Source organism: Fringilla coelebs (assembly GCF_963513975.1).
Source record: "Fringilla coelebs genome assembly, chromosome: 5".
NCBI classification, from domain to species: Eukaryota; Metazoa; Chordata; class Aves; order Passeriformes; family Fringillidae; genus Fringilla; species Fringilla coelebs.
In genome coordinates this window covers 48122306-48141698 of record NC_140033.1, presented here as the reverse complement: position 1 = coordinate 48141698, position 19393 = coordinate 48122306, and the positions used below count along the sequence as shown (strand labels likewise).

General features: G+C 47.0%; 1 protein-coding gene across 2 annotated transcripts; it reads right to left on the bottom strand.

Moving 5' to 3' along the window:
- On the bottom strand, positions 1-19304 carry NFAM1 (NFAT activating protein with ITAM motif 1). 2 transcript variants are annotated; one of them, XM_084205947.1, is made up of 6 exons: positions 18942-19304; positions 13035-13373; positions 11911-12020; positions 9342-9443; positions 4768-4854; positions 1-2169 (listed from the first exon to the last, which is right to left on the bottom strand). In XM_084205947.1, the coding sequence occupies exons 2-6, from the start codon at positions 13279-13281 to the stop codon at positions 2110-2112; spliced, it is 606 nt and encodes a 201-aa protein (XP_084062073.1). In that variant the 5' UTR covers positions 13282-13373; positions 18942-19304; the 3' UTR covers positions 1-2109. The 2 variants fall into 2 exon arrangements, with proteins under 2 accessions (XP_084062073.1, XP_084062072.1); XM_084205946.1 differs by lacking the exon at positions 18942-19304 and adding an exon at positions 15425-15539.
- Positions 19305-19393: the final 89 nt, after the last annotated feature.

Genomic DNA, 19393 nt, shown 5'->3' with positions numbered 1-19393 from the left:
CTTCAGCTTTTTAATATAGAATTGTTGAGGCATAAATGTAAGAAACACACTACTTTAAAAGGTAACAGAAACACAAGACAAATCAACTCACTGCAAAGAGAGATCCTTGCCAGGAAATTTCGAGTAGCATCCAGTATTTTTAACATTTATAAAATTTAAAAAACAAAACACAAAACCTAAGCATCATTAATTTGAAAGTTTTTACTTTTCATCTAATCCACCAGCATTTGCTGAATATTTTATTGCCACACTGCAACATATTTATAATTCATCTCAAAATGATGGATGCCTCTGTGAAAGAGGCATCATTTCTTCAAATTTGTTAAGGAAAGGAATTGTTATACCTGTACAATCCTCTGTAAATTCTTCTGTGAACACAAATATTTCCTGGTCATATTAGTAAAATGTAAGATTTTTTACTTCAAAAATATTTATAATTGTTGTGATCACTTAACAAATTATAAATGGATCTAATAAGACACGCTGTCCATTCACTGCCTTTTCTGAAATGAATTCCTCAGTGCTGGGAAGAGAAAAAACATTTTTCTGTGGTTAAGGAAAGTCCAAATTGCATGTTTGAAATCTTTTCTAATAAAAAGAGCAAAGCAATAAGCGGATTATCTCTTTAAACATGGTATATAGGAAGGTTGGAGGCCCCGGAGTCATTTTCCACAGCCTCTATCTCTGATACATAGCAACATTATCTTCAGCTAGAGAGGGTCCTATGACCCTGGAGCTCAATTTTAATTTGATCTTCTTCCCTAAAAAGGTTTCTACAATTCCTCTCAAGTTATGCTGCATATTCTTATTTTGGGTTGGTTTTGTTTGGTTGTTATTTCATTGTTGTTTTTTAATACAAGATAAAACAGCCTCAGCTTTTTGATCTGCTGGTTTGATCACGTTATATAGCTATTTAATGTAACTCCTTCCCTATCAGGACCAGAATATGCATCAACACAAATGGTAGGCAAGTTCCAGCTGACAGTGGAGAAAGAACTTGTATAGCAAATTCACTTCTAAGGCCTCCCTCCTTCAGTCGTTCTAAGTTTCAGAACTGATCTCCCTAGCCAATAATGTAAGGTGGGGGGGAGTAAAGGAGCTTTATACTCTGCAACAGTCAGCTGAAACAAAGGCAAACAGATTGGTTTTGGTGGGGCAGAGGTACCATGCCTGCTCCCACACAGGCTCAAAATCCCAAGCGATATCAATGGCCACTGCCAAGAAGAAAAGGACACTGGGGAGCTCCCCTTGGGCTCCTGCAGGCTGGAGCCTGGCCCCAGACCTGCCTGGTTTATGCAGCCCCACAAGGGAGTTTCCTCACAGTCCCACTTCCTTGTTCTTCTTTCTTGTTCTGGAATGGGCACTGTCTCTGAGACGTTGTCAGGAAGGGATATTTTCTGTGTTCCTTTTCTCCACCTTTATCTCCATCGGTGCATCCAGTCCTCACCGTCTACTGCTGATATTGCTGAGGGGAAACATTTTCTTAGAGGCACTGATTTGAGTCACCCCAGAAAGGTCGCAGCAGGCATCTGTGACTACTTGATGGGATTAGCAGATTATGAGAAAGCTGTTTGCTGTGGGGTTCCTGAGAAAGGGAAATGGGCAGGGGGATGCTTGGATCTGATTAAACTATGCATGAAGTCCTGATGGCCACTTCAGCAAAGCCACAAGCACAGGATCAGATGGTCGGCGGCAGGTCAAGATCGGAACATCAAGCCAGCAAGCAGGGAAGTCTCCGGATTGTCCTACCACTTGCAGAGGATCAACAGTTAAGTATTTCAGCCGGGGCAGGTGAGAGAAACCTTCACAGATTGCCCATTCCCAAGATAAGTGCTTGACAAAAGCAGCTTTTCTTTTGCAGCAAACAGCTTTGCTGCAAAATAGCTTTGCTGCATCAACGCAGACTGAGCCCCGAGGGATTTCAACAGATACATTCTGTTGTTAATGAAGGGCAGTTTAGAAGGGGTAAGGGGTTCACAATTCCCTCGTGATTGTGCTCTGAAGTCAGTGTGGATCTCTCCACATATCTGCATCTCATCAGGGATATAAGAGAGTAGCTCTGCCATACAGAAAGATGTCTGGTCCACCTAGGGTCAGGTATCTTCCCTGTTAGATATTCTCATACAATGTATCAGAGGATTCTTCTAGAGTTTCTGGCTTCTTAGGTGTCTGCAAAATGATGAAAAGGAGAAAAAAGAAATGGAGGAAAATTATTCAAAATATGATGAATTAATTCTTAATAAGCAGACACTGACGTTTGTTCTGTTAGAAATGGCTATAAGTGATCTGCTGAAACAGAAGCCACTACAGTGAGAAATGCTGCTCCACCAGAGATGAACGTGACTAATCCAGCCCAAGGGATAAAGATGCCTCCTTTACTAGTCACTCTTCCCCAAAAAAACTGTCAGACGGGGAGGGGAGGGAAAATTGGACTCAGTAAGAAAATAAATCACTTTGGATTCTGTGAAGGAGGAATTCCCTGACCTCCTCAATCCTGTTTCTTCAACAGTTGAGTCTATTCCTCACGACCGTTCCTTGTGTAGACAAGGCGCTGACAGACTGATATTTTAAGTGCTGTGTGGCACAGGCCTGCTGTAAGCAAGGTTACACAGCAAGCAGCTAAAATGCCACCGGCTGAACTAAGCCCTACCTACACTAGCATTTTCTCTGTTGCCACCACCAAAGGGAAACACTACAAAAGTGCTGAGTGGAGGCACCTCCAAAGAATGCAGGATTAACCCTTTGCTATCCAAACTGGCCACCAGTCCAGAGTGACAGCATGCAAATGCTCTTTTCAGAGGCTTTCTGCCCTGCTTCTCTTTACAGCTCCCCTTCAGTTATGCAGCCTCCCACAGCAAGGGTTCGGTGGACCCTCTGGAGCAGAGTGAGCCACTGTTCAGCAATCTCAGCTCCCACTCACAGGCCAAACCCACTAAGCCACAAGTCTCACTCTTAGAGAAAACACCCTCCTATAGTCTGCAAAGACAACTGGAGGACAAGTGTCTCAAGTGGTCACAGCCCAGGATGACTGAGGGAAGCTGATCAAAGTGCTCGCAACCATAGTGGATAGGGCAAACTCTCCAGTGCTGAGCTCATGGGATCCTGCCACTCACACTTCCCTTCCTCCAGAGACCAGCACAAGCATTGAGGACACTTGGAGTTGTCTGCTCTCAATGTGAGATTTCATCCCATCCCCTCTCCGCTTTCTTCTCCTCTCTTTCTCCCATCTCTGCTTTGACCTCTACCCCACCCTGGCTGAGGCTGCCAGTGCCAGACCCACTCACACACAGATGCTCCTCTGCTGTTGCTTTGTTGCTGCTCTGTTTTACAGACCCTCTGTCCCTTCAAGCAACGGCTGAATGGTGCGGGCCACACACAAGCAACTCAGCACAGCCTAGACAGCTCCCTGGTAGGGAAAAACCCCACACATACTTCATCTTACCATCCAGACTGAATCATTTCAGAGGGAGCAGCTGGTAAAGGTATACAGAAGAATAAACAGGATCAGAAAAAGGGCCCCTATCCAAATAATTCAAAACACAAATGCAGGGATGCTGTCTTTTCCAGTGCATCAGATAAGACAAGCCCATACAGAACAACCCATCCTTCCCCTCAATAACCGGGAGCCTGACACTGCTTTTGCTACCACCACCATGGTGGTGTCACGGCAGTAACTGCAGGAGGCCAGTGGCCATGGGACCAGACCACACAGAAAGTAGCTCTGACACAAAGGGGGCTGCTTGATTTTAGACCACCTTTTCCTAAAAGGTGTGAGTTGTGAAAATGTCTCAGAGATATGTCCTTCATGAAAGAGAGGGCTGGTGCAACCAAGGAAACTCTCCCCAAAACAACATTAATGGGAGAGAGCAGCAGATGTTTACCAGGAACATTTTCTAGCATTGGAAGAGGATATATTTTTTTAAGCAGATAAGAGGTCTGGAGAAGAAAAGAAAAATTATGTTCTGAGGACAGGAAGGAAATGCTCCCTGGGGTGCCTGATGCAAGTTTTGTCCATATGAAACAGCTGGTGCCTGCCAAAGGCAGGGTAGAAGGCTGTGTGGGCCTCTGGTCTGCTTCATGTGGCCCCCGCAACTGATTTACACCTGCATATTCCTAATTGCCTCTATTTTCACTGTGAGTGAATTTAGTTCCTTGTCTCCCACTCATAATTCTCAGCCCAACAAGAAGATCCAAGTCTAAAACATACCCACACTGGTTGTTTCTGAGCCCCGGAGCTGACAGCAGAGATTGTATAAGCCCAGCCTCTGCTCAGACCATCTTAGCTTCTGCTACCATGAAATGGCTCTCAGGTGCTTAATGCTGGTAAAAGGAAAGTTGTGTTCAGGGTCTGCTGCTGGTGCACAGATTCCTTCAGCCCAGAGGATGTCTCAGCTGCCTAAATAATTTGGAAAGGGCAGTAACAGGACCAGCACCTGCCCAACTTTTCATGAATGCCTGTCTTGTTCAGAGGGAGCAGCGATGCCAAACCCCTTGGTGCCTTTCAGCATACGTCACACAGCAAAGCATCTGCACAAAACTGTGAATGCCAGAACTGGTAGAGCTGCAGGAGCCAGGGTTCTGCTGGAAGAGGGAAGAGAGGCTACATGTGCAGCCCAGCTGCTAAGTGCATGTCACATCTCATTTTCCCCTTTTGGTAGGACCGCAGACACATTTACTGCCTGCTAGGCCATGAGATTGTGTGGGGTTTCTTCCCCCAGGTGCCCGGGGCATATGGGAACTTCCCAAGAACATGGCCCTGGCCCTTACCTTCCCTGGAGGATTCTTTGTGTGTGATGGGTTGTTTGTGTTGTTCTCGAGGCTAGAATAGACATCAACTTGCTGCACATCCAGGCTCTGCACAGAGAAGAGAAAAGAAAGTATGTGTCAAATAAAGTACTTAGGTTTAAGATAACTAATTACCCACTGGGTTGCTCCCCAGTTGACATTATTTAGGGACCCCTGCCATCTCCAAAATTTTGCACTTCCTGACCTTGGGCAAACAGAAAATCCTTTTCCCCCGAAATCCCTACAGTGCAGCTGCATCATCTTCCTTTTTTCAGGCTTTCAGAGACAGGCTTTGATGTTGCCTACCCTGTATAATGCAGTGAAGAATGCCAATGCCCCTGCCTGCCTCTGCTCCAAAATTGTCCCAGAATGCAAAGTTGTGCACCAGGAGGATCACAGGGAAGAGGCAGTGCTCTGTACAACCCAAGACTGTGTAGGTGCTTGACAACCACAAGTTCTTGTTCATGTTTATTCTGGGGACACAAAGGTGAGAAAACAGGAGAGGCTGGGGTTCCTGAAGCACAGAAGCTATAGAAAATTAATACAATTTCTGTTTATTGTCTGTTGGGGTTTTGTTTTCCCCAAGCCAGAACTCTCCTTTCTTCTTTGAGTGAGCAAAGAATAACAAAAAAATCCATATGCTCCCAGGCCCTCAAATGTTACCATGGTCCCACTCAGCTACACAGAGAAACACACACACACGCCCTGCATGCATATGCACCCGTTGTCCCCCAGGTAATCGTGTCACAGGAGGTGCATGTCAGTTTGAGTGATATTCCAGATCTGCCTGAAGGATCAAACATAACAATCATGAGGACTTTTCCATGTGTGTTTCAAGGATGACAGCAGGTTGCCAAGGTGGCTGTTTCTCTGGCAACAGGAAGATGGGAGGAGCTCTGGCTGCAAGAGGGGCAGATGGTATTAATGGAGAGAGGGAGGCACCCTGTAATGCAGTGAGAAGGATGAGTAAAACATGGAGGCTTCATTGGGGGCTGCCAATCACTTGAACCCTCATAATTTCATGCAGATTTGCAAACACTCAGCATCTTGGCCAGCAGGACAGTGCTTTGAACAGGGCCAGAGGATACAGAAGCAGCACTGGGGAATGAGCCTTGGAATAAACAGGCACTTAGACATGAGTTGGCCAGAGTGAATGGGGCACCACATGGCTCTCACATTCCCATTGCTACTCTGGAAACAGTGAAATTATTTCACCTGTCTGCTTCCTGCTCCCAAAAACCTGCTTTGCCTACTCAGACATCCCCACCATTTGCATGTGCACAAGTGCACACAGAAAATTCTATTTCCCCACACTCATTTTCAATTCTCTTTGTGATGGTCACAGTGAGGACCTAGTCTCGTGTGCTGAGCTTCCAGAAGCCTGGCTCCATGTCCCCTTGGCAGGACAGGCAGCCTCTTTCTCTACTCCAGTCTGAAGCTATTTGCAAGCAAGGTGTTAAACTGCCAGAAAAGATTCCCTTCCCTCCACATGCCTTCTTTCCATGCAGGCTGTTAACAATGCTGGTCCTTTTTGGTCATTTAGAGAGCTGGTGTCTCCAACCACCATTTGCAAGTTAATTACTTTTACTTGGTCACTGATCACCTGCTACCGTCACAGTGAAGGCACACAGGCCACTCTCCTCCCTGCTGACAGATGCCTTCCTATCCCTGAACAGCCTCCTGTCTCCTTCACACCTGGAAAAGCTCCTGTGCTCTGGAACCTGAGTGCACCTGCACTGCAGGAGTTCTGTTTGCTGCTCAAAAAAGCTTGTTTGAAGTGTAAAGCAGATGAAGCAAGTCTCTTAGATTGTTATTTCCAAGCTGCTTGTTAACTGAGCAGCTAAACTGGAAGTCAGAGGATATACAGGTTTGGTTCTGGGCAGTGCAGTGAGGTAGAGCTACTCTACAGCTGCAGGAGGACAGAGAGGTTAAGGAAGGCAGCACAAAGTGGGTTCCCGGCTGCCCCCTTATTACCAGGCTTCTTCTACCTTGTATGCTTTTCACTGCATACAGCCACCCCCAGGGACGGCAAAATACATAGTGGCACCTAGAAGAGCCACTGGGAGAGGTATTTTCTCCCAGGAATGTTCGGCAGGACAGCTTTGCAGAAGATGTGTTAGGACCCTTCCCACACCAGGGATGAGCCTTGATACCATCTAAGATAACACAGAGCATTTAATGAGCTGTGCCAGCCAGTTCCAACAGTATCTGTTACTTTGATGTCCAGTGCTGCCTCCTTTTGCTTCTGCTCCCAGCTTCAGGGAGGGAGGACATTGTGCTTCCCTGGCCTCACCTTCCTCCAAAGTCCAACCTCTTGCTTTCCCACACAGACAGCATAGCTAGCATTGGCTGGTCTCCTGTCCAGCCCCTGACCTCTGACCTCCTTCTTTATCTCATCACTGGGAGCTACTTCTCACTTGTCCTTCCTTTTTTTCCTTGCCTTAGACTACCCCAATGCTGATCACAGATTTTTCCCTTCCCCATGAATTAAGGACCGCATTCAACACCCACCAAGAGATTTTCACAACTCACCTAGTTTCAAACACAGTTTGCAGGGCTGAGTTTACACTATGCAGAGCCCCAATAAAATTTAGCTGTGGAGCACCAGAGTTATCATTCAAAGGAAGTAACGTCCGTCAACTTTATATTCCCTTCATCTGTCCAAAGGGCCCATCCAATGCAGGTTTCCATCCCAGGGCGCTCACCCTCTCTCCCCCCCGCCCCTTATGCCTTGCAGGGCCGTGCTTGCTGCTCTCCACATCACAGCCCTGCTCTCAGCCTGTGCCTTGTCTGGAGCAAGAGCTGCTGCTTCGAGCCCCTCCACTGCAGGAGTTGCTCCACAGCAGGAAACTCCCGTGGGCAGACTCATACCCTCCAGCATGCAGGAGATGGTCCCAGGCTGCTTGCAGCCCTGCCAAAGAGGGCCAAGCCACCTTCCCTGCACACCGGGCTGGCCAGGAGCCCTGAACAGCTGGTGTGTGGTAAACAAGCATCACAGGAAGGCTGCTTGGGCCAGGTCCATAGGGCTCCTGCAAGCACAGGGGCTCAGCCAGCTCCTGGGATTGCCTGTGCCTAAGGCTGGCTCTGCTGGCTTGCTATATTAGCCTTAGTGGAGCCTGAACAGAATAACATGATGAAACATGTAATTAAGATGGAGCTAAGGATGCATGACGAGGCCGACTGAGCGAGAAATGGATTTGATTTTTTTTTTGTCTCCTTGCAGAAATCATCCACTTCAGCAGGAAACTACCCATTCGGATTTTTATAAGCCTGAATTAAAAAGAAATTACTTGATACAAATGAAAAGGTTTATAACCTGCAACCTCCTTTACCCAAAGCATTGCCTTTTGCCCAGAATAAACACATCACATACAATACATAGTGCTCTCTTTTAAACTGCTACTCCAAAAATTAAAGGGCCACAAATGGTGCCCCCCCCCACCACCACCACAGAGTGAGAATCAGAAGGGGCAGGCCCGTCCTCTTGAAGGTATCTGCCCCTGATCAGGTCTCCTGCCTCCCTGGCAGATCTTTGCTCCTCTCTGTAGTACATTCTCCAGAGCTTTGCTTTGTTTAGTTTAAATGATTAACGCAGCAGAGCTCACAGGTTTTCCTTGGAGAGTCTTTTCCAGCCCTTATAGACCTCACAGACAGAAAGGTTTCCTAATATTCAGGCAACATCCTGCTCTACTCACTTTCATTTTATTCCTCCTCGTTGGTCCCACAGATCACAAGAAAAAAAAACCCCAAGCCCTTTCCTTAGTGGAGCAGCCATCCCATGGGAGTAAAAGGAGAAAAAGGAATCCATATAAAATGGAGCTGGACAGGTTGACAGGGATTAGGAGTCATGGTTACTTGAGGTAGCTGAGGTCTAGCCTGACATTTCAGGTGAGCCACTTCAATCCTACTGCCTATGACACTGTGGCTACTGGGCTCGAGGAGTGGGAGCAGTTTGGGAAATGGAAAAGGAGACCCTATACAATGAAAAGGGAAATGCTTAAAAAAAAACCCTCCCTTTACTTTCTCCTTGCCCCTTTCCCCCTGCTAGGCAGTGTTCTGCTCAGGACTGCAGTGGTCTGTGACACTGACACCAGAGAAGGTGACACAGCAGAGGCCCAAAACAGCTGGGGGTTGGTCAGGGTATCATGTCTCTGCCCCTTTCCTGAGGCATCATTCTCCAGCTGGGAAGGCCATGCCCTCATGACACTGCAGTACAAAGTGGGGCTGAGAGTCCCTCTTCCTTCCTGACTTTTGGGGACCCTTTTGCCTCTTCCACCAGGAACCCTCCCTGGCCCCACACTTGCTGCTTTGTGCTGCTGGCAGAGGAAAGGCGCTGCTCAGCAGGGCATAGGGCAAGGCTTGATCACTGGGGAGGCCATGACTGGGACTAGGATGGAGACACACCCAGTCCTGAGAGAAGCTAAGCAGGGCAAAGTCACCAAGAACAGGCTGGTACGAAGGTATTGCTTCACATCATGACACTGGCATTGTCTGTAGCATGGCAGGGAAAGGAAGGGTTGTACCATGATGTGGACAGAAGAGATTCTGGTACTCACGTCATAGACAGGAGGTGGTAGTGTTGGTGGGCTGGCTGAAGGGAGCTGTGTTTCCACCTTCTGTCTCAGGATATTTGGTTGGTTCCTTCTAGGGCAAAACACCTGCTCAGGACAAGACACCAGATGACACATTTGGAGAAAACCACATGTCCCCAAAGCTAAAATGAATATCAGTGTCATATCAAAGCCAGCTGTTTGCACACCTCCTGAATGCTTCCACAAGAAAGAGTGTTGGTAGTGTCTGTACAACATGTGCTGGTTACTTTCCTCACTGCATGGTTAAGTGTAGAATCCAGTGACTTCCACTGAAGAGTGGAAAGGAGAACTGGGCTCTGTGTGTACATATAACGCACTTTCACCACCGAAACCTTACTGGCTGAAGGGTGTAAGTATTGAGCAGCACAAAACAATGCTATAGGACAAGGAGTAAAGCAGGGCACTGGTCATAGTGCAGAGAGGAATTTCGGAGAGGCAAAATGCAATTACTTTTATCAGGATTTGGCAGGGAAGCTTTTCCTAATACAAAGAGTCTACAGAAGAGCACCAGACAACCATTAATGGTGACATCCAGCCAGTGATACATGGATGCACAAGTCCAGCATAGAGTTGAAGGAAGAAGGTCCCTTCATCTGAATGTTTCTTGCATCAGATGAGTTCTCCTTGAACACATTCCATGCACACACAGAGAAGGGTTAGCCCTGCTCAGCAAGCAAGAGGCAGAAAAGGCAGAAGGCTTTGCTAAGTATCTCTGTTCTAATTCAGAAAGAAGTGGGATGATTATATTCACATCACATGAAAACGACAAACTGCTTTCCAGTCCATTAGTAACTAAGGAGGATGCTAAATAGCTTCTCTTAAAGATAAACATTTTTAAACCAGCAGGTCTGAGCAAGCTGTGGTGAGAAATATGGGCTGCGTTCTGCAGGAGGGCAAATGTAATGACTGCACAATCTCTTCAGACCCCAAGGAGAGGCCATAAGTCTGAGATTCACTGGCCCACCTCAAAACCCAGAGATGCCAATTGGTGAGTTGTGACACTGCCTCCCCTCCACATCCCCACAGACACTCTCTAGACAAACAGAGACGGGGGCCTGTCTTCAGCCAACTCTCTTTGCCTCTTACACTCCTCCCCCACATCAGACTGCCTGCAAGGTAAGTCTCACGAGATTAGCTGGGCTGCCGGCTGCTGCCATTCTGTTTCCAGCCTCATGATCTCTGACTGTGTGTGCTGAAACCTGATGCTCCTTGGAGTTGAAGGACTGTACACACAGCGCAGCCTCCACATAAAACAGCATGCACAGAGTCTGCTGTTGTGGCAGAGAGCAGTTTCAAAAAGTTATGGGGCACACTACCTAGAAACCAACAATCCCAAATTCCACTCTAGAAGACGTAAGGGTATTTTTAGGCCAGCCTTGAGATCTCTGAAAGAATGCAGGTGATGCTGTTGGAACACCTGAGGGTGGCAGTACTAGAAACAGTAGGTTTTCCCCAAACAACAGGGATTCCATTATCATGACTCCAGATGGTTTTTCCACAGGATCCATCTCAGATCTTCTAGCTCTGCTTTTGGCTTTTCTTCTCCTACTCTTCAAATCCCTTCTTCCCCACTCCTGGTATCCCCTTTACTCCCAGCTTCCCAGATTCCACTTCCTTACCCACCTGGTCCCCACCTGGGACACTAGCCTGCTCACCCAAGAGACTCTGTCAATCCAGTCTTAAGACCCTCCTAGTACTTCCTCACTCCAGATTCCAGTCCCAGTTTCCCCCCTGAAGCTCATTCTTCCAGCCTCACAGAACCACTGCTAATGGAAGGTGTCCCTGGAGACAGTATAGTCTGATCCTCATCCTTTTCTCTCTTTTTTGTTGTTGTTGTTTTTCCCAGTTTTGTAATTCTCACACAAGCTTCCTTGGGATCTTTGCCGTGACCTTCCCCTCTCACTCTGTCTCTTAACGTTTTCTCTGCCAAACAGATGCTCAAGGCTTTGGTCCCCATCCCCATCACACTGCAGAGTTTTTTTGCTATGGTGCCTGAGCTCAGGAATACAGCTGCAGTCTCCTTGAAAGAGCAACCTCCATCTTGAAAGAGAAATAGGGAAAGTCCTGCCATCAGGGTTGTAACAGATTTGCTTGGGTGCACAGGACATTACTTGTATAACTGGCCCCTTCACAGGGGTTTTAGGCAACTGAACTGGTAAATTGACAAAAGCCATGACTGAGTATGCACAAACTGCAATTTTCCAAAATCTCATCACAAGGCTACATCTCCTTGAATATTCTAATAGCCAGCACACTGCTAGTGTGCCTTCTTGCCCTGTGTCAAATCCTTGCTCTAAAGCAGAGCATGCCATAGTCAAAATGATTGTCAGAATTTCTTTAATGGGCAAATCACTTACTTGTTTTGTCTTTCCTGTAATCTTTTCTTCTCAGAAAAACTTAAGAAAATAAACTGGATCAGACACCCAGCATGGAAAATTTCAGTATGGGGACTTCCAATTCAGCCAAGCTAGAAAAAAATGGAATTAATTCCTAGAGTGCATCAGGTATTGCTTTTTATTTGCTTATTACTTGCCTTTCTTTTCCACAGAAGCAGAGCTGTAGCAGTGATGCTCAATACAGCCAGAAGAACAGTAAAGGCAATGAGGATTTCCCAGCTGTAAGAGGTATTTATGTATCCTGTATCTGTAAGAAAGAAGGCAAAAGGTTCACAGTGTGAGTGGAAGCTACAACCCTGCTGTATTTTTAATCCTTGAAGCAGCCTTGAGAAAACAAAAATACAGGAGTGCAGAATATAGTGGCAGAAATGCATATACCCTTCAAAACATACTCTGACTGAACAGAGAGCAGGGTACAGCTGCAGAATCATACAGAAGATGCAGGGTATAAGCAGCTCCATTTCACAAATGAGGTGATATGAGACAAAAAATTTGGTAGATAGAGGCTGGCAAAGGTCTGTTTGTGATAGGAGCAGAAAGACAGATGGTGGAATGCACAGAAGCCACATGAACTGGGAGGATGGGTACTGCAGGTATCCTCTGACCAGTATAGCAAAGCTACTTCATCACAGCTCTTTGCATTTACATTAACAAGTTCTTCATATCCAACAGTCATTAATGCACATGCAGCCAATCAGCAGTGTGCACTTCCTTATCACTTTTCTTTAACATTCCTCTTATGTTGCATCAAGCTTTCCACTCTTTTCCAGTGTGCTCATTAACTGATCAACCAACTCCCTGTACCAAATGGAAAAGAGGTAGGCATGCTGGTGAGGCCATAACCTGTTCATGAGTCCCTAAAACTGAGCATGCTTAATCTGTACATGCGGTAACAGCAAGCACCCTAATGAGTGACCTTATCAGCTGCCTCTGTCACACTGCTGAAGGACAAACCACACCGCCTCCTGAACACTGACACCTAAAAGCACTGCCTGATCCAGCGCTCAGGGTTCCCAGATAGATCCTGATTCCCATCTGGCAGGGCAGATATAAATTACTGCCTCTTCATGTCCCCATCTATGCATTGGGAACAGCAGAACACCTGTGCCAAGTGCATTTCAACTCTGATGGCAATTAGTATTGAGCATAAAGCATTATTCATACCTGACTTCATAGCATGTGTGGATGGAGAAAAAGAAGAGCAAAGATCAGGTTTCCATAGCCAGATACAGCTGCCCTTACTTTCTGGTTTTTCACTTACCTCTAATAAGGACAAACACTCCCTTTCCCATTTTTTGGATATCATTCCATTTCACCTTGCAGTAGTACGTGCCAGTAGAAGAGGTGTTTTCAAGTGGCATGATTCTGTGGTCGTAAGATAAGACAGCAGTCTTATTCTCTTTTCCAGAAGGAATGGCTACGTTTTCCACTCTACTATAGATAGATGTCTTCTGATCCAGTGAATTAATCCAGTAATAGGAGATTGAAAATTTGGTGTATTTTGGCATGTAAGGGAAGATGACTTCACAGGGGATGGATATTTCTTCCTTGAGCAAAGCAACCTGGATTGGAGGTTTCTGCTGTACATTGACATTTCCTCCTGTAAAGGTAATAATTGTTAGCAGTCACCTAACCTCACTTTTAGTGAGGAGAGGATGGCTGCCCCAAAGACAGGATCACTCTGAAAATAACCATACACCAGGAAGCACGCCCATAGCATGCAGTGCTGGCCCTTGTCAGAAGCTGAGTGATTCAGAGCATGTGCCCTGTGTGATCTGCCACATCTCTTGGGTAATTGCTGTCTGATCCACGATAGCCTGCTGCATTCACAGGCTTCCCCTTTTCTCTTGTGAGCTCCTCCATACAACAGCAGCACGCAGAAAGACAGGAAATTAAGCAGGAAGTGAACTGATTTTGCAGTGGTGTTTGAACGCATTTACAGCAGGTGAATAGAAAGCAATTTTCCAAGACAAATGCTAGCTGGACATCTCCTGATGTATAAACCACACTTGGGAATCTATGTGTGGCCATGTGATGGCTCTGTGGCAGAGAAGGTGTTGTGCACAAGCAGGTGTTATCAGTGGGGCTGTGTATTTCTAAATAGAAGGTGAGGAAGGAGATTGCATATTCTGTATAGGGGCCAGCACCAGGGCCATGAGAAATAAGCCACAGCTTAATCACTCCAAACCTAGCTGCTCTAAAACAGGAGTAAAGCACAAGCCTCAATGTTAGCTATGGGAACTATCTGCAGATGGCTGCAGATCTAAAGTATTTATACATGACAGTATAGGCAGAGATGAGAGCATGCCCTTCTCATCCTTCCTCCTAATACACACAAGGCAGTTTAAAGTGATCACTGTAACTCGGTAGACAATGATGTTAGAAGCTAAAAGAAAGGACAAATAAGATGGAGAACCACACCAAAGTTTACTCCCTGTTTTGTTTAATGAAAAGGAAAAAAACCCTAAGAGTGAGCCACAGCTAGCAAGGAGACTGGGGTACAGGACTTCTTTGGTTCACAGCCAAATCTGGGTTCAATATCAGGCAGTCTCTGGATATATTTATTTGTCAACTGATATAACACCACACATAAAGCAACTTTAGAGAAGGCTCTTTGAGAAAGGAAACCAGAAACTTATGAGTCTTCTCACAAAATGAAGGATTCTTTCAGAGACATGAAAAGAGAAGAGGGAAGAAAGGGGAGAGAGAGAAAGCAGGGGATGGGCAGGCTTTTCCATTTATGCTTTTGATGGGATTCCCTGGAGTTCTGCATCTATGAACAGGCTCATAACAAGGTATTAAAGCTGTCCCAGAGCACAGCCAGGCTTGCTTTTCTGTCACCATGGACTAACGCTGCATCACAACAGCAGTGTCACCTCAGCACAGCATGAGCTGGCATTGGAAAAGGCAACTCAGACTTAGCACTGCTGAATGCTGAGCACTGAGGATTCATGGTGGGGGACAACAATGGAGAGCGGGCACAGCTACTGCCCCAAAAGGACTGCTGGGAAGTACCATATGTTAAGGAAAATTCTCTGCACGTCGCATAGCCAGGGACAACAGCCTGACAGTAAGGAAGAGCTTAGGTTACAACACCAGAGAAAGGTTCTTGGCTGTAAAAGCAACTGAGAGACAGCACAGTCCTCAGGGACATGCTCAGTGCTGTGTACACTAGTTACAATACTATGGAAAGGCGGTAACAAAATCCCGCAGACACTGTGGGAGTGACAACCCAAGTGGCTTATTCTGGGCCATATTTTTGAAAATCATTCATCATCCTTCTCCTCACCTCTATACAGCAGAACACACATGAATATAATTTCTATATAAGACACAGCTAAGCACTACTGTAACAAAACAGAGGAGAGATCCATCTTCTCGTATTATCCCAAAAGCCACTAGGTTGAAAAGAACATACCCAAGGAAAAAGCCAAACCATTTTATTTAGGTTATCTAACCCTTCTCCCATGTTCCCCCTTTCTTGAGGATTCACTCTCTTAGCTTTGAAATGCTTAAAAGACAGAAATAGCAGCAGCGTGCAAATTCCTGGAGGGGATCTCTGGAAATTAGCAAAAGATAGCAGCTGGAACTGCTCTAATATGAAAACCATGAGAATAAACAAAAGGAATTAAAAAGAAAATATTTGTTTACCTCCACACTGAAGCAACGCAAGAAACAGGAAGATGACTTTTAGATTTGTGATCATGATGGGGAGGTCAAAGGCTGTAAGAACACAACCAGACACAAAGATCCAAAAGGCAAAGGAGGTGGGGGTTGGTCAGGTATTTTCATGCCAGGGCAGCTGGTTGATCCCCTCCTGTTTGCAAAGGGACAGGCGAGATGTACACACACTGCATTTGGCAAGCAGTTCCTGGCAGATGCAAGCTCTTCTGCTTTTTGGTCAGACTCCTCCCCACACCAGGGCTGACTTCTCTGTACTACAATGATGGTATCAGACCTACAAGTGGGTATCCAAAACCTAGACCACAAGCAATTTAACACACAGAGCTTTGCTTCCTGATGGCTGTAAAATATCGCATGCATTTACAACAAACTTTGTCACCTTCCAGAAAGTGTGGGATCACCTGTTTTGCCTTCAACATAGAAAACCAGTACACACGAGCAGTCAGTACAGAGCAAAGGCTCTACTGTACCCCTGACTCCATAAAACAGCCCTCCACAGCCAACCTCTCCACTAGGTCCCTCAGAGGAAGGCACTCACATTTACAGAGTGAGAACAACCAGACAGCGAATTCATCCTGAACAGCTGGACCCTTTCAGACCCACACCATGCTGGCTCTGAATCAGCTTCACAATGCAGGCAAGCTTTAAGTAATCTATTGTAGGCAAATCTAAGGAGAGCCCTTTGAAGAAGAAAAACCACGTTTTGTGGGAGGCTCCTGCCGCCTATACTCACGAAGAGTCTTTGATTTTCAATGAATGCTTGTTTTTAGCTAAGACATCTGCAATGCAACAGCTGAGCAGCATCTGACTCATAAAAACTCCTGTGGCTGAGAGGTCTTCACTTCTCTTTAGGCAGCTTCCTCCTTTCACACTTCTTGTGAGACAATTGCACTGTCCACAAGAAAGCACTTTGCTGCAGCTTCAAGGGTGCCCATTCACATGGGGTACTGTGCTTCAGAGACTGGAGGGGGATGGTCAAGTGGGGAAAGACCTAAGGCAGCAGATGAGCCTGTAAGCTTCATTTATTCAAAAGCACCATCAGTTGTTTTATGCCTCCAGACTTTGTAGAAACAAGGTTTACCCCAAACAGCCTTTGGTTTACAGCATTGTTCCTCCTGTTCAGCCGGGGACAGGTCCCCAGGAGGAAGGGGTCTTGACACAGGGGGAGGCATGTAGCTGCATGATGCCCAGGGATGGCTCCAACACCTCTTTGAGAGCCCTGACAGATGGGGAGAGGAGAAAGTGGTTTTGTGTTGCTCTGCAGGGCTGGTGCAGCAGCTGCACTCCTCTAGGGAAGGTTTAGCTCAGATTAGCCAAAACCAACTCGTCTCCCCAAGACATGCTGATGTGAGCTGCACAGGGCTGGTCTCAGCTGGAAATCACTCCTCACAGGTCTTAATGCTGAGCAGCAAGGACAATCAAAAGCAGTAACAAGACACTTGGGGCCCACTTGGTATTTCAGATATGGAGGCAGAGAACAGGCAGCTGTGGCTCTGGGGTCACAACAGTATTTAGAAGCCTTTCTCAGGTCTGAACAGCATCTCAGGGTAGTTGGGGCAGGGAGAGAGAAGGAAGCAGAGGCTCACTACCTTCCTGTGGAAGAACTCCACTGACTAGTGAGGGTTTCCTCAGCTCCTATATCATGCTCATCCCATGGTAGCACACAGCTTTGTAATTTCCAGTATTGATGTATTTCTAGAGGACAGAACATGCTGCTCCTGCCAGTGATGTGTTTTAACTGTTATCAGCATTTATCTGCTTCAGGAATTCAGGGTGATAAGTGGATTAAGTGCGGTAGGTTTGTAGGGCTGCTAGGTCAACATCATCCTTCCGTCCCTTCTGTTCTCTTCCTATAAACAATCCCGCTGCCACTCGAAATGCCAAGTCCTAGAAATATCCCTGTCTGGAATTAAAAAAAAAAAAAAAAAAAAAAAAATCTAGCATTTCAAAAGAGATCACACATAAGACTCAGCTGTGGGATTAAAGGCACAGCCAGGCCAGAAATACATTCACTGCTGGGATTTGCTATGGTAGAGCTCACTGAAAAGAAATGGCTTTGAAACGACTACCCAGCAGCTATTAACTGCGAGACAGGATGACATTCTGTTCCTTAGAGCCTAAAGGGAGCCTGAATCTTTGAATGTTAAATTCTAATTCAATTTGGTCTGGGGATTCTGAACTGAGTTTTAACCCTGGAGACAGAAATGGGAGGAAGATGAGGAAAAGCTGGGGAGTTGCTATTACCAGCCAGTAGCAAGACTGAACTGATTGCCCCAAAACTTACGTGGAACTAACCAGGATGGATACCTGTGCCAAAGGAAATAAATTAAAAAGCTCCAAAGGAACAGGTCATTGTATGACCTTCACTCATGCATTATACAGTACATTGATGCATGTGAGGCAGTCTCTACAGCATGATGAGAACAGCCTGGCCAGCTGTAAACCCACCACAGCACTGACTGGCCAGGACCTGTACAGCTTGGTCCTTCCTTTGACGCAGCCAATGCTGACACTTCCTGAAATTAAATAAAGGATTGGGGTAGATTCAAGCCAGTTTCTGCCTGCAGCTGAAAAGTGGATATTAATTTCACTGAAGCACTTTAAAAAGCCCACAATAGGGGCCAGCATTCCCAATCGTGAGGAAAAGCACATTGTTCCAGCATGCATGAACAACAAGTTTGGGCAAGTGCTGCACCTACCAGAAGCGCCTGTTCACAGCTGTGTCCAATGTACACCCACAAGTCAAGGCACACACACGAGCCCACACATGCCCCCACAGCCAACTCCAGGGAAAGCATTAATTCAAACAAAAAGGCTGCTGCTAGCCAAGGCAAAAGCAATGCTGCAGAGACCACAACAAAGCCTCTTTATTGCTGAAGCGTTTAACACCACAACCATCCAAAAGAGAAACACCGCTTGGCACACAGAAAAGCTGCAGCAGCTCAGTAAGCCCGACTGCACAGAGCGCTTCAGAGCATTCCCCAGCACGGCAGCTCTGGGTCTGCTGCCTTGTCAGAGACCAGCTCAAACCCCCATGGCTGGAAAGCCAGCCAGTGGCAACATGTGCACCTCTGAGGATTCACAATCTCTTTGACTCATCTAACCCCAGACTTCAAGGCATAGAGTTTCCCTCTGTCTGGCAGCAGGAGCGCTAGCAGAGCCAGCACGAGCAGGACCGTACTCCTGCCAGCCTTTTTACCACTGTTGTGTGTCGAGTGCCTCTCAGCAAGGCAGATGATGCTGAGGTAAAAGCTGCCAACGCCCTCACTACGTTTCTACCTACTGAAATGCTGTAGGGAAGAGAATGATCAGTGGCTTGATGGGAAAACAGAAAATTAGACACACCACCATGGGGAAGGTGTTGACACCACCATGGGGAAGGGAGAGGACAGGTCTCTAATTCCCTTTCAGTTCTCTAATTCCCTTTCACCAGCAAAACAAGTCTGCCCTAGAAATCACCCACTCCTGCTTTTTCTCTGCTCACCTGCTGGAAAGATTCCCAGGGACTAAGTTACCACCACAGGCCTGGCACACTCTCGGGGCCGTGCCTCAGCCTCGCGGCGAATCCCACCCGTTCTCCTTCACTGGCTCCTTGTGTGGCAAACGGGAATCCGCCTGGCGGGAGAGCTTCGCCTACTCAGGGTGACCCCTTCCAGAAGAACATCTACCTGGCCGGGCCTGGGGCCGACGCGAGGCCAGGGTGGAGCGGGCCGTGTTAGGTCCGCCTGATCCGGGGGGTTAAATTCAGCCTCCCCCCACCCCCCGCCCTCTGTGGGGGCTGAGCCGCGCACACCGAACGCGGTCCGGCCGTGCCGCGGTGGCGGGGCGCGCAGGGGCGGGCGGTGGCCGCTCCCGCCGACCCGCGCCCTCGCCCACAAGATGGCGCCGCCGCCCCGGCCGCCCCCTCCCTCCTTCCCGCGCCCGCCCACCCACCAC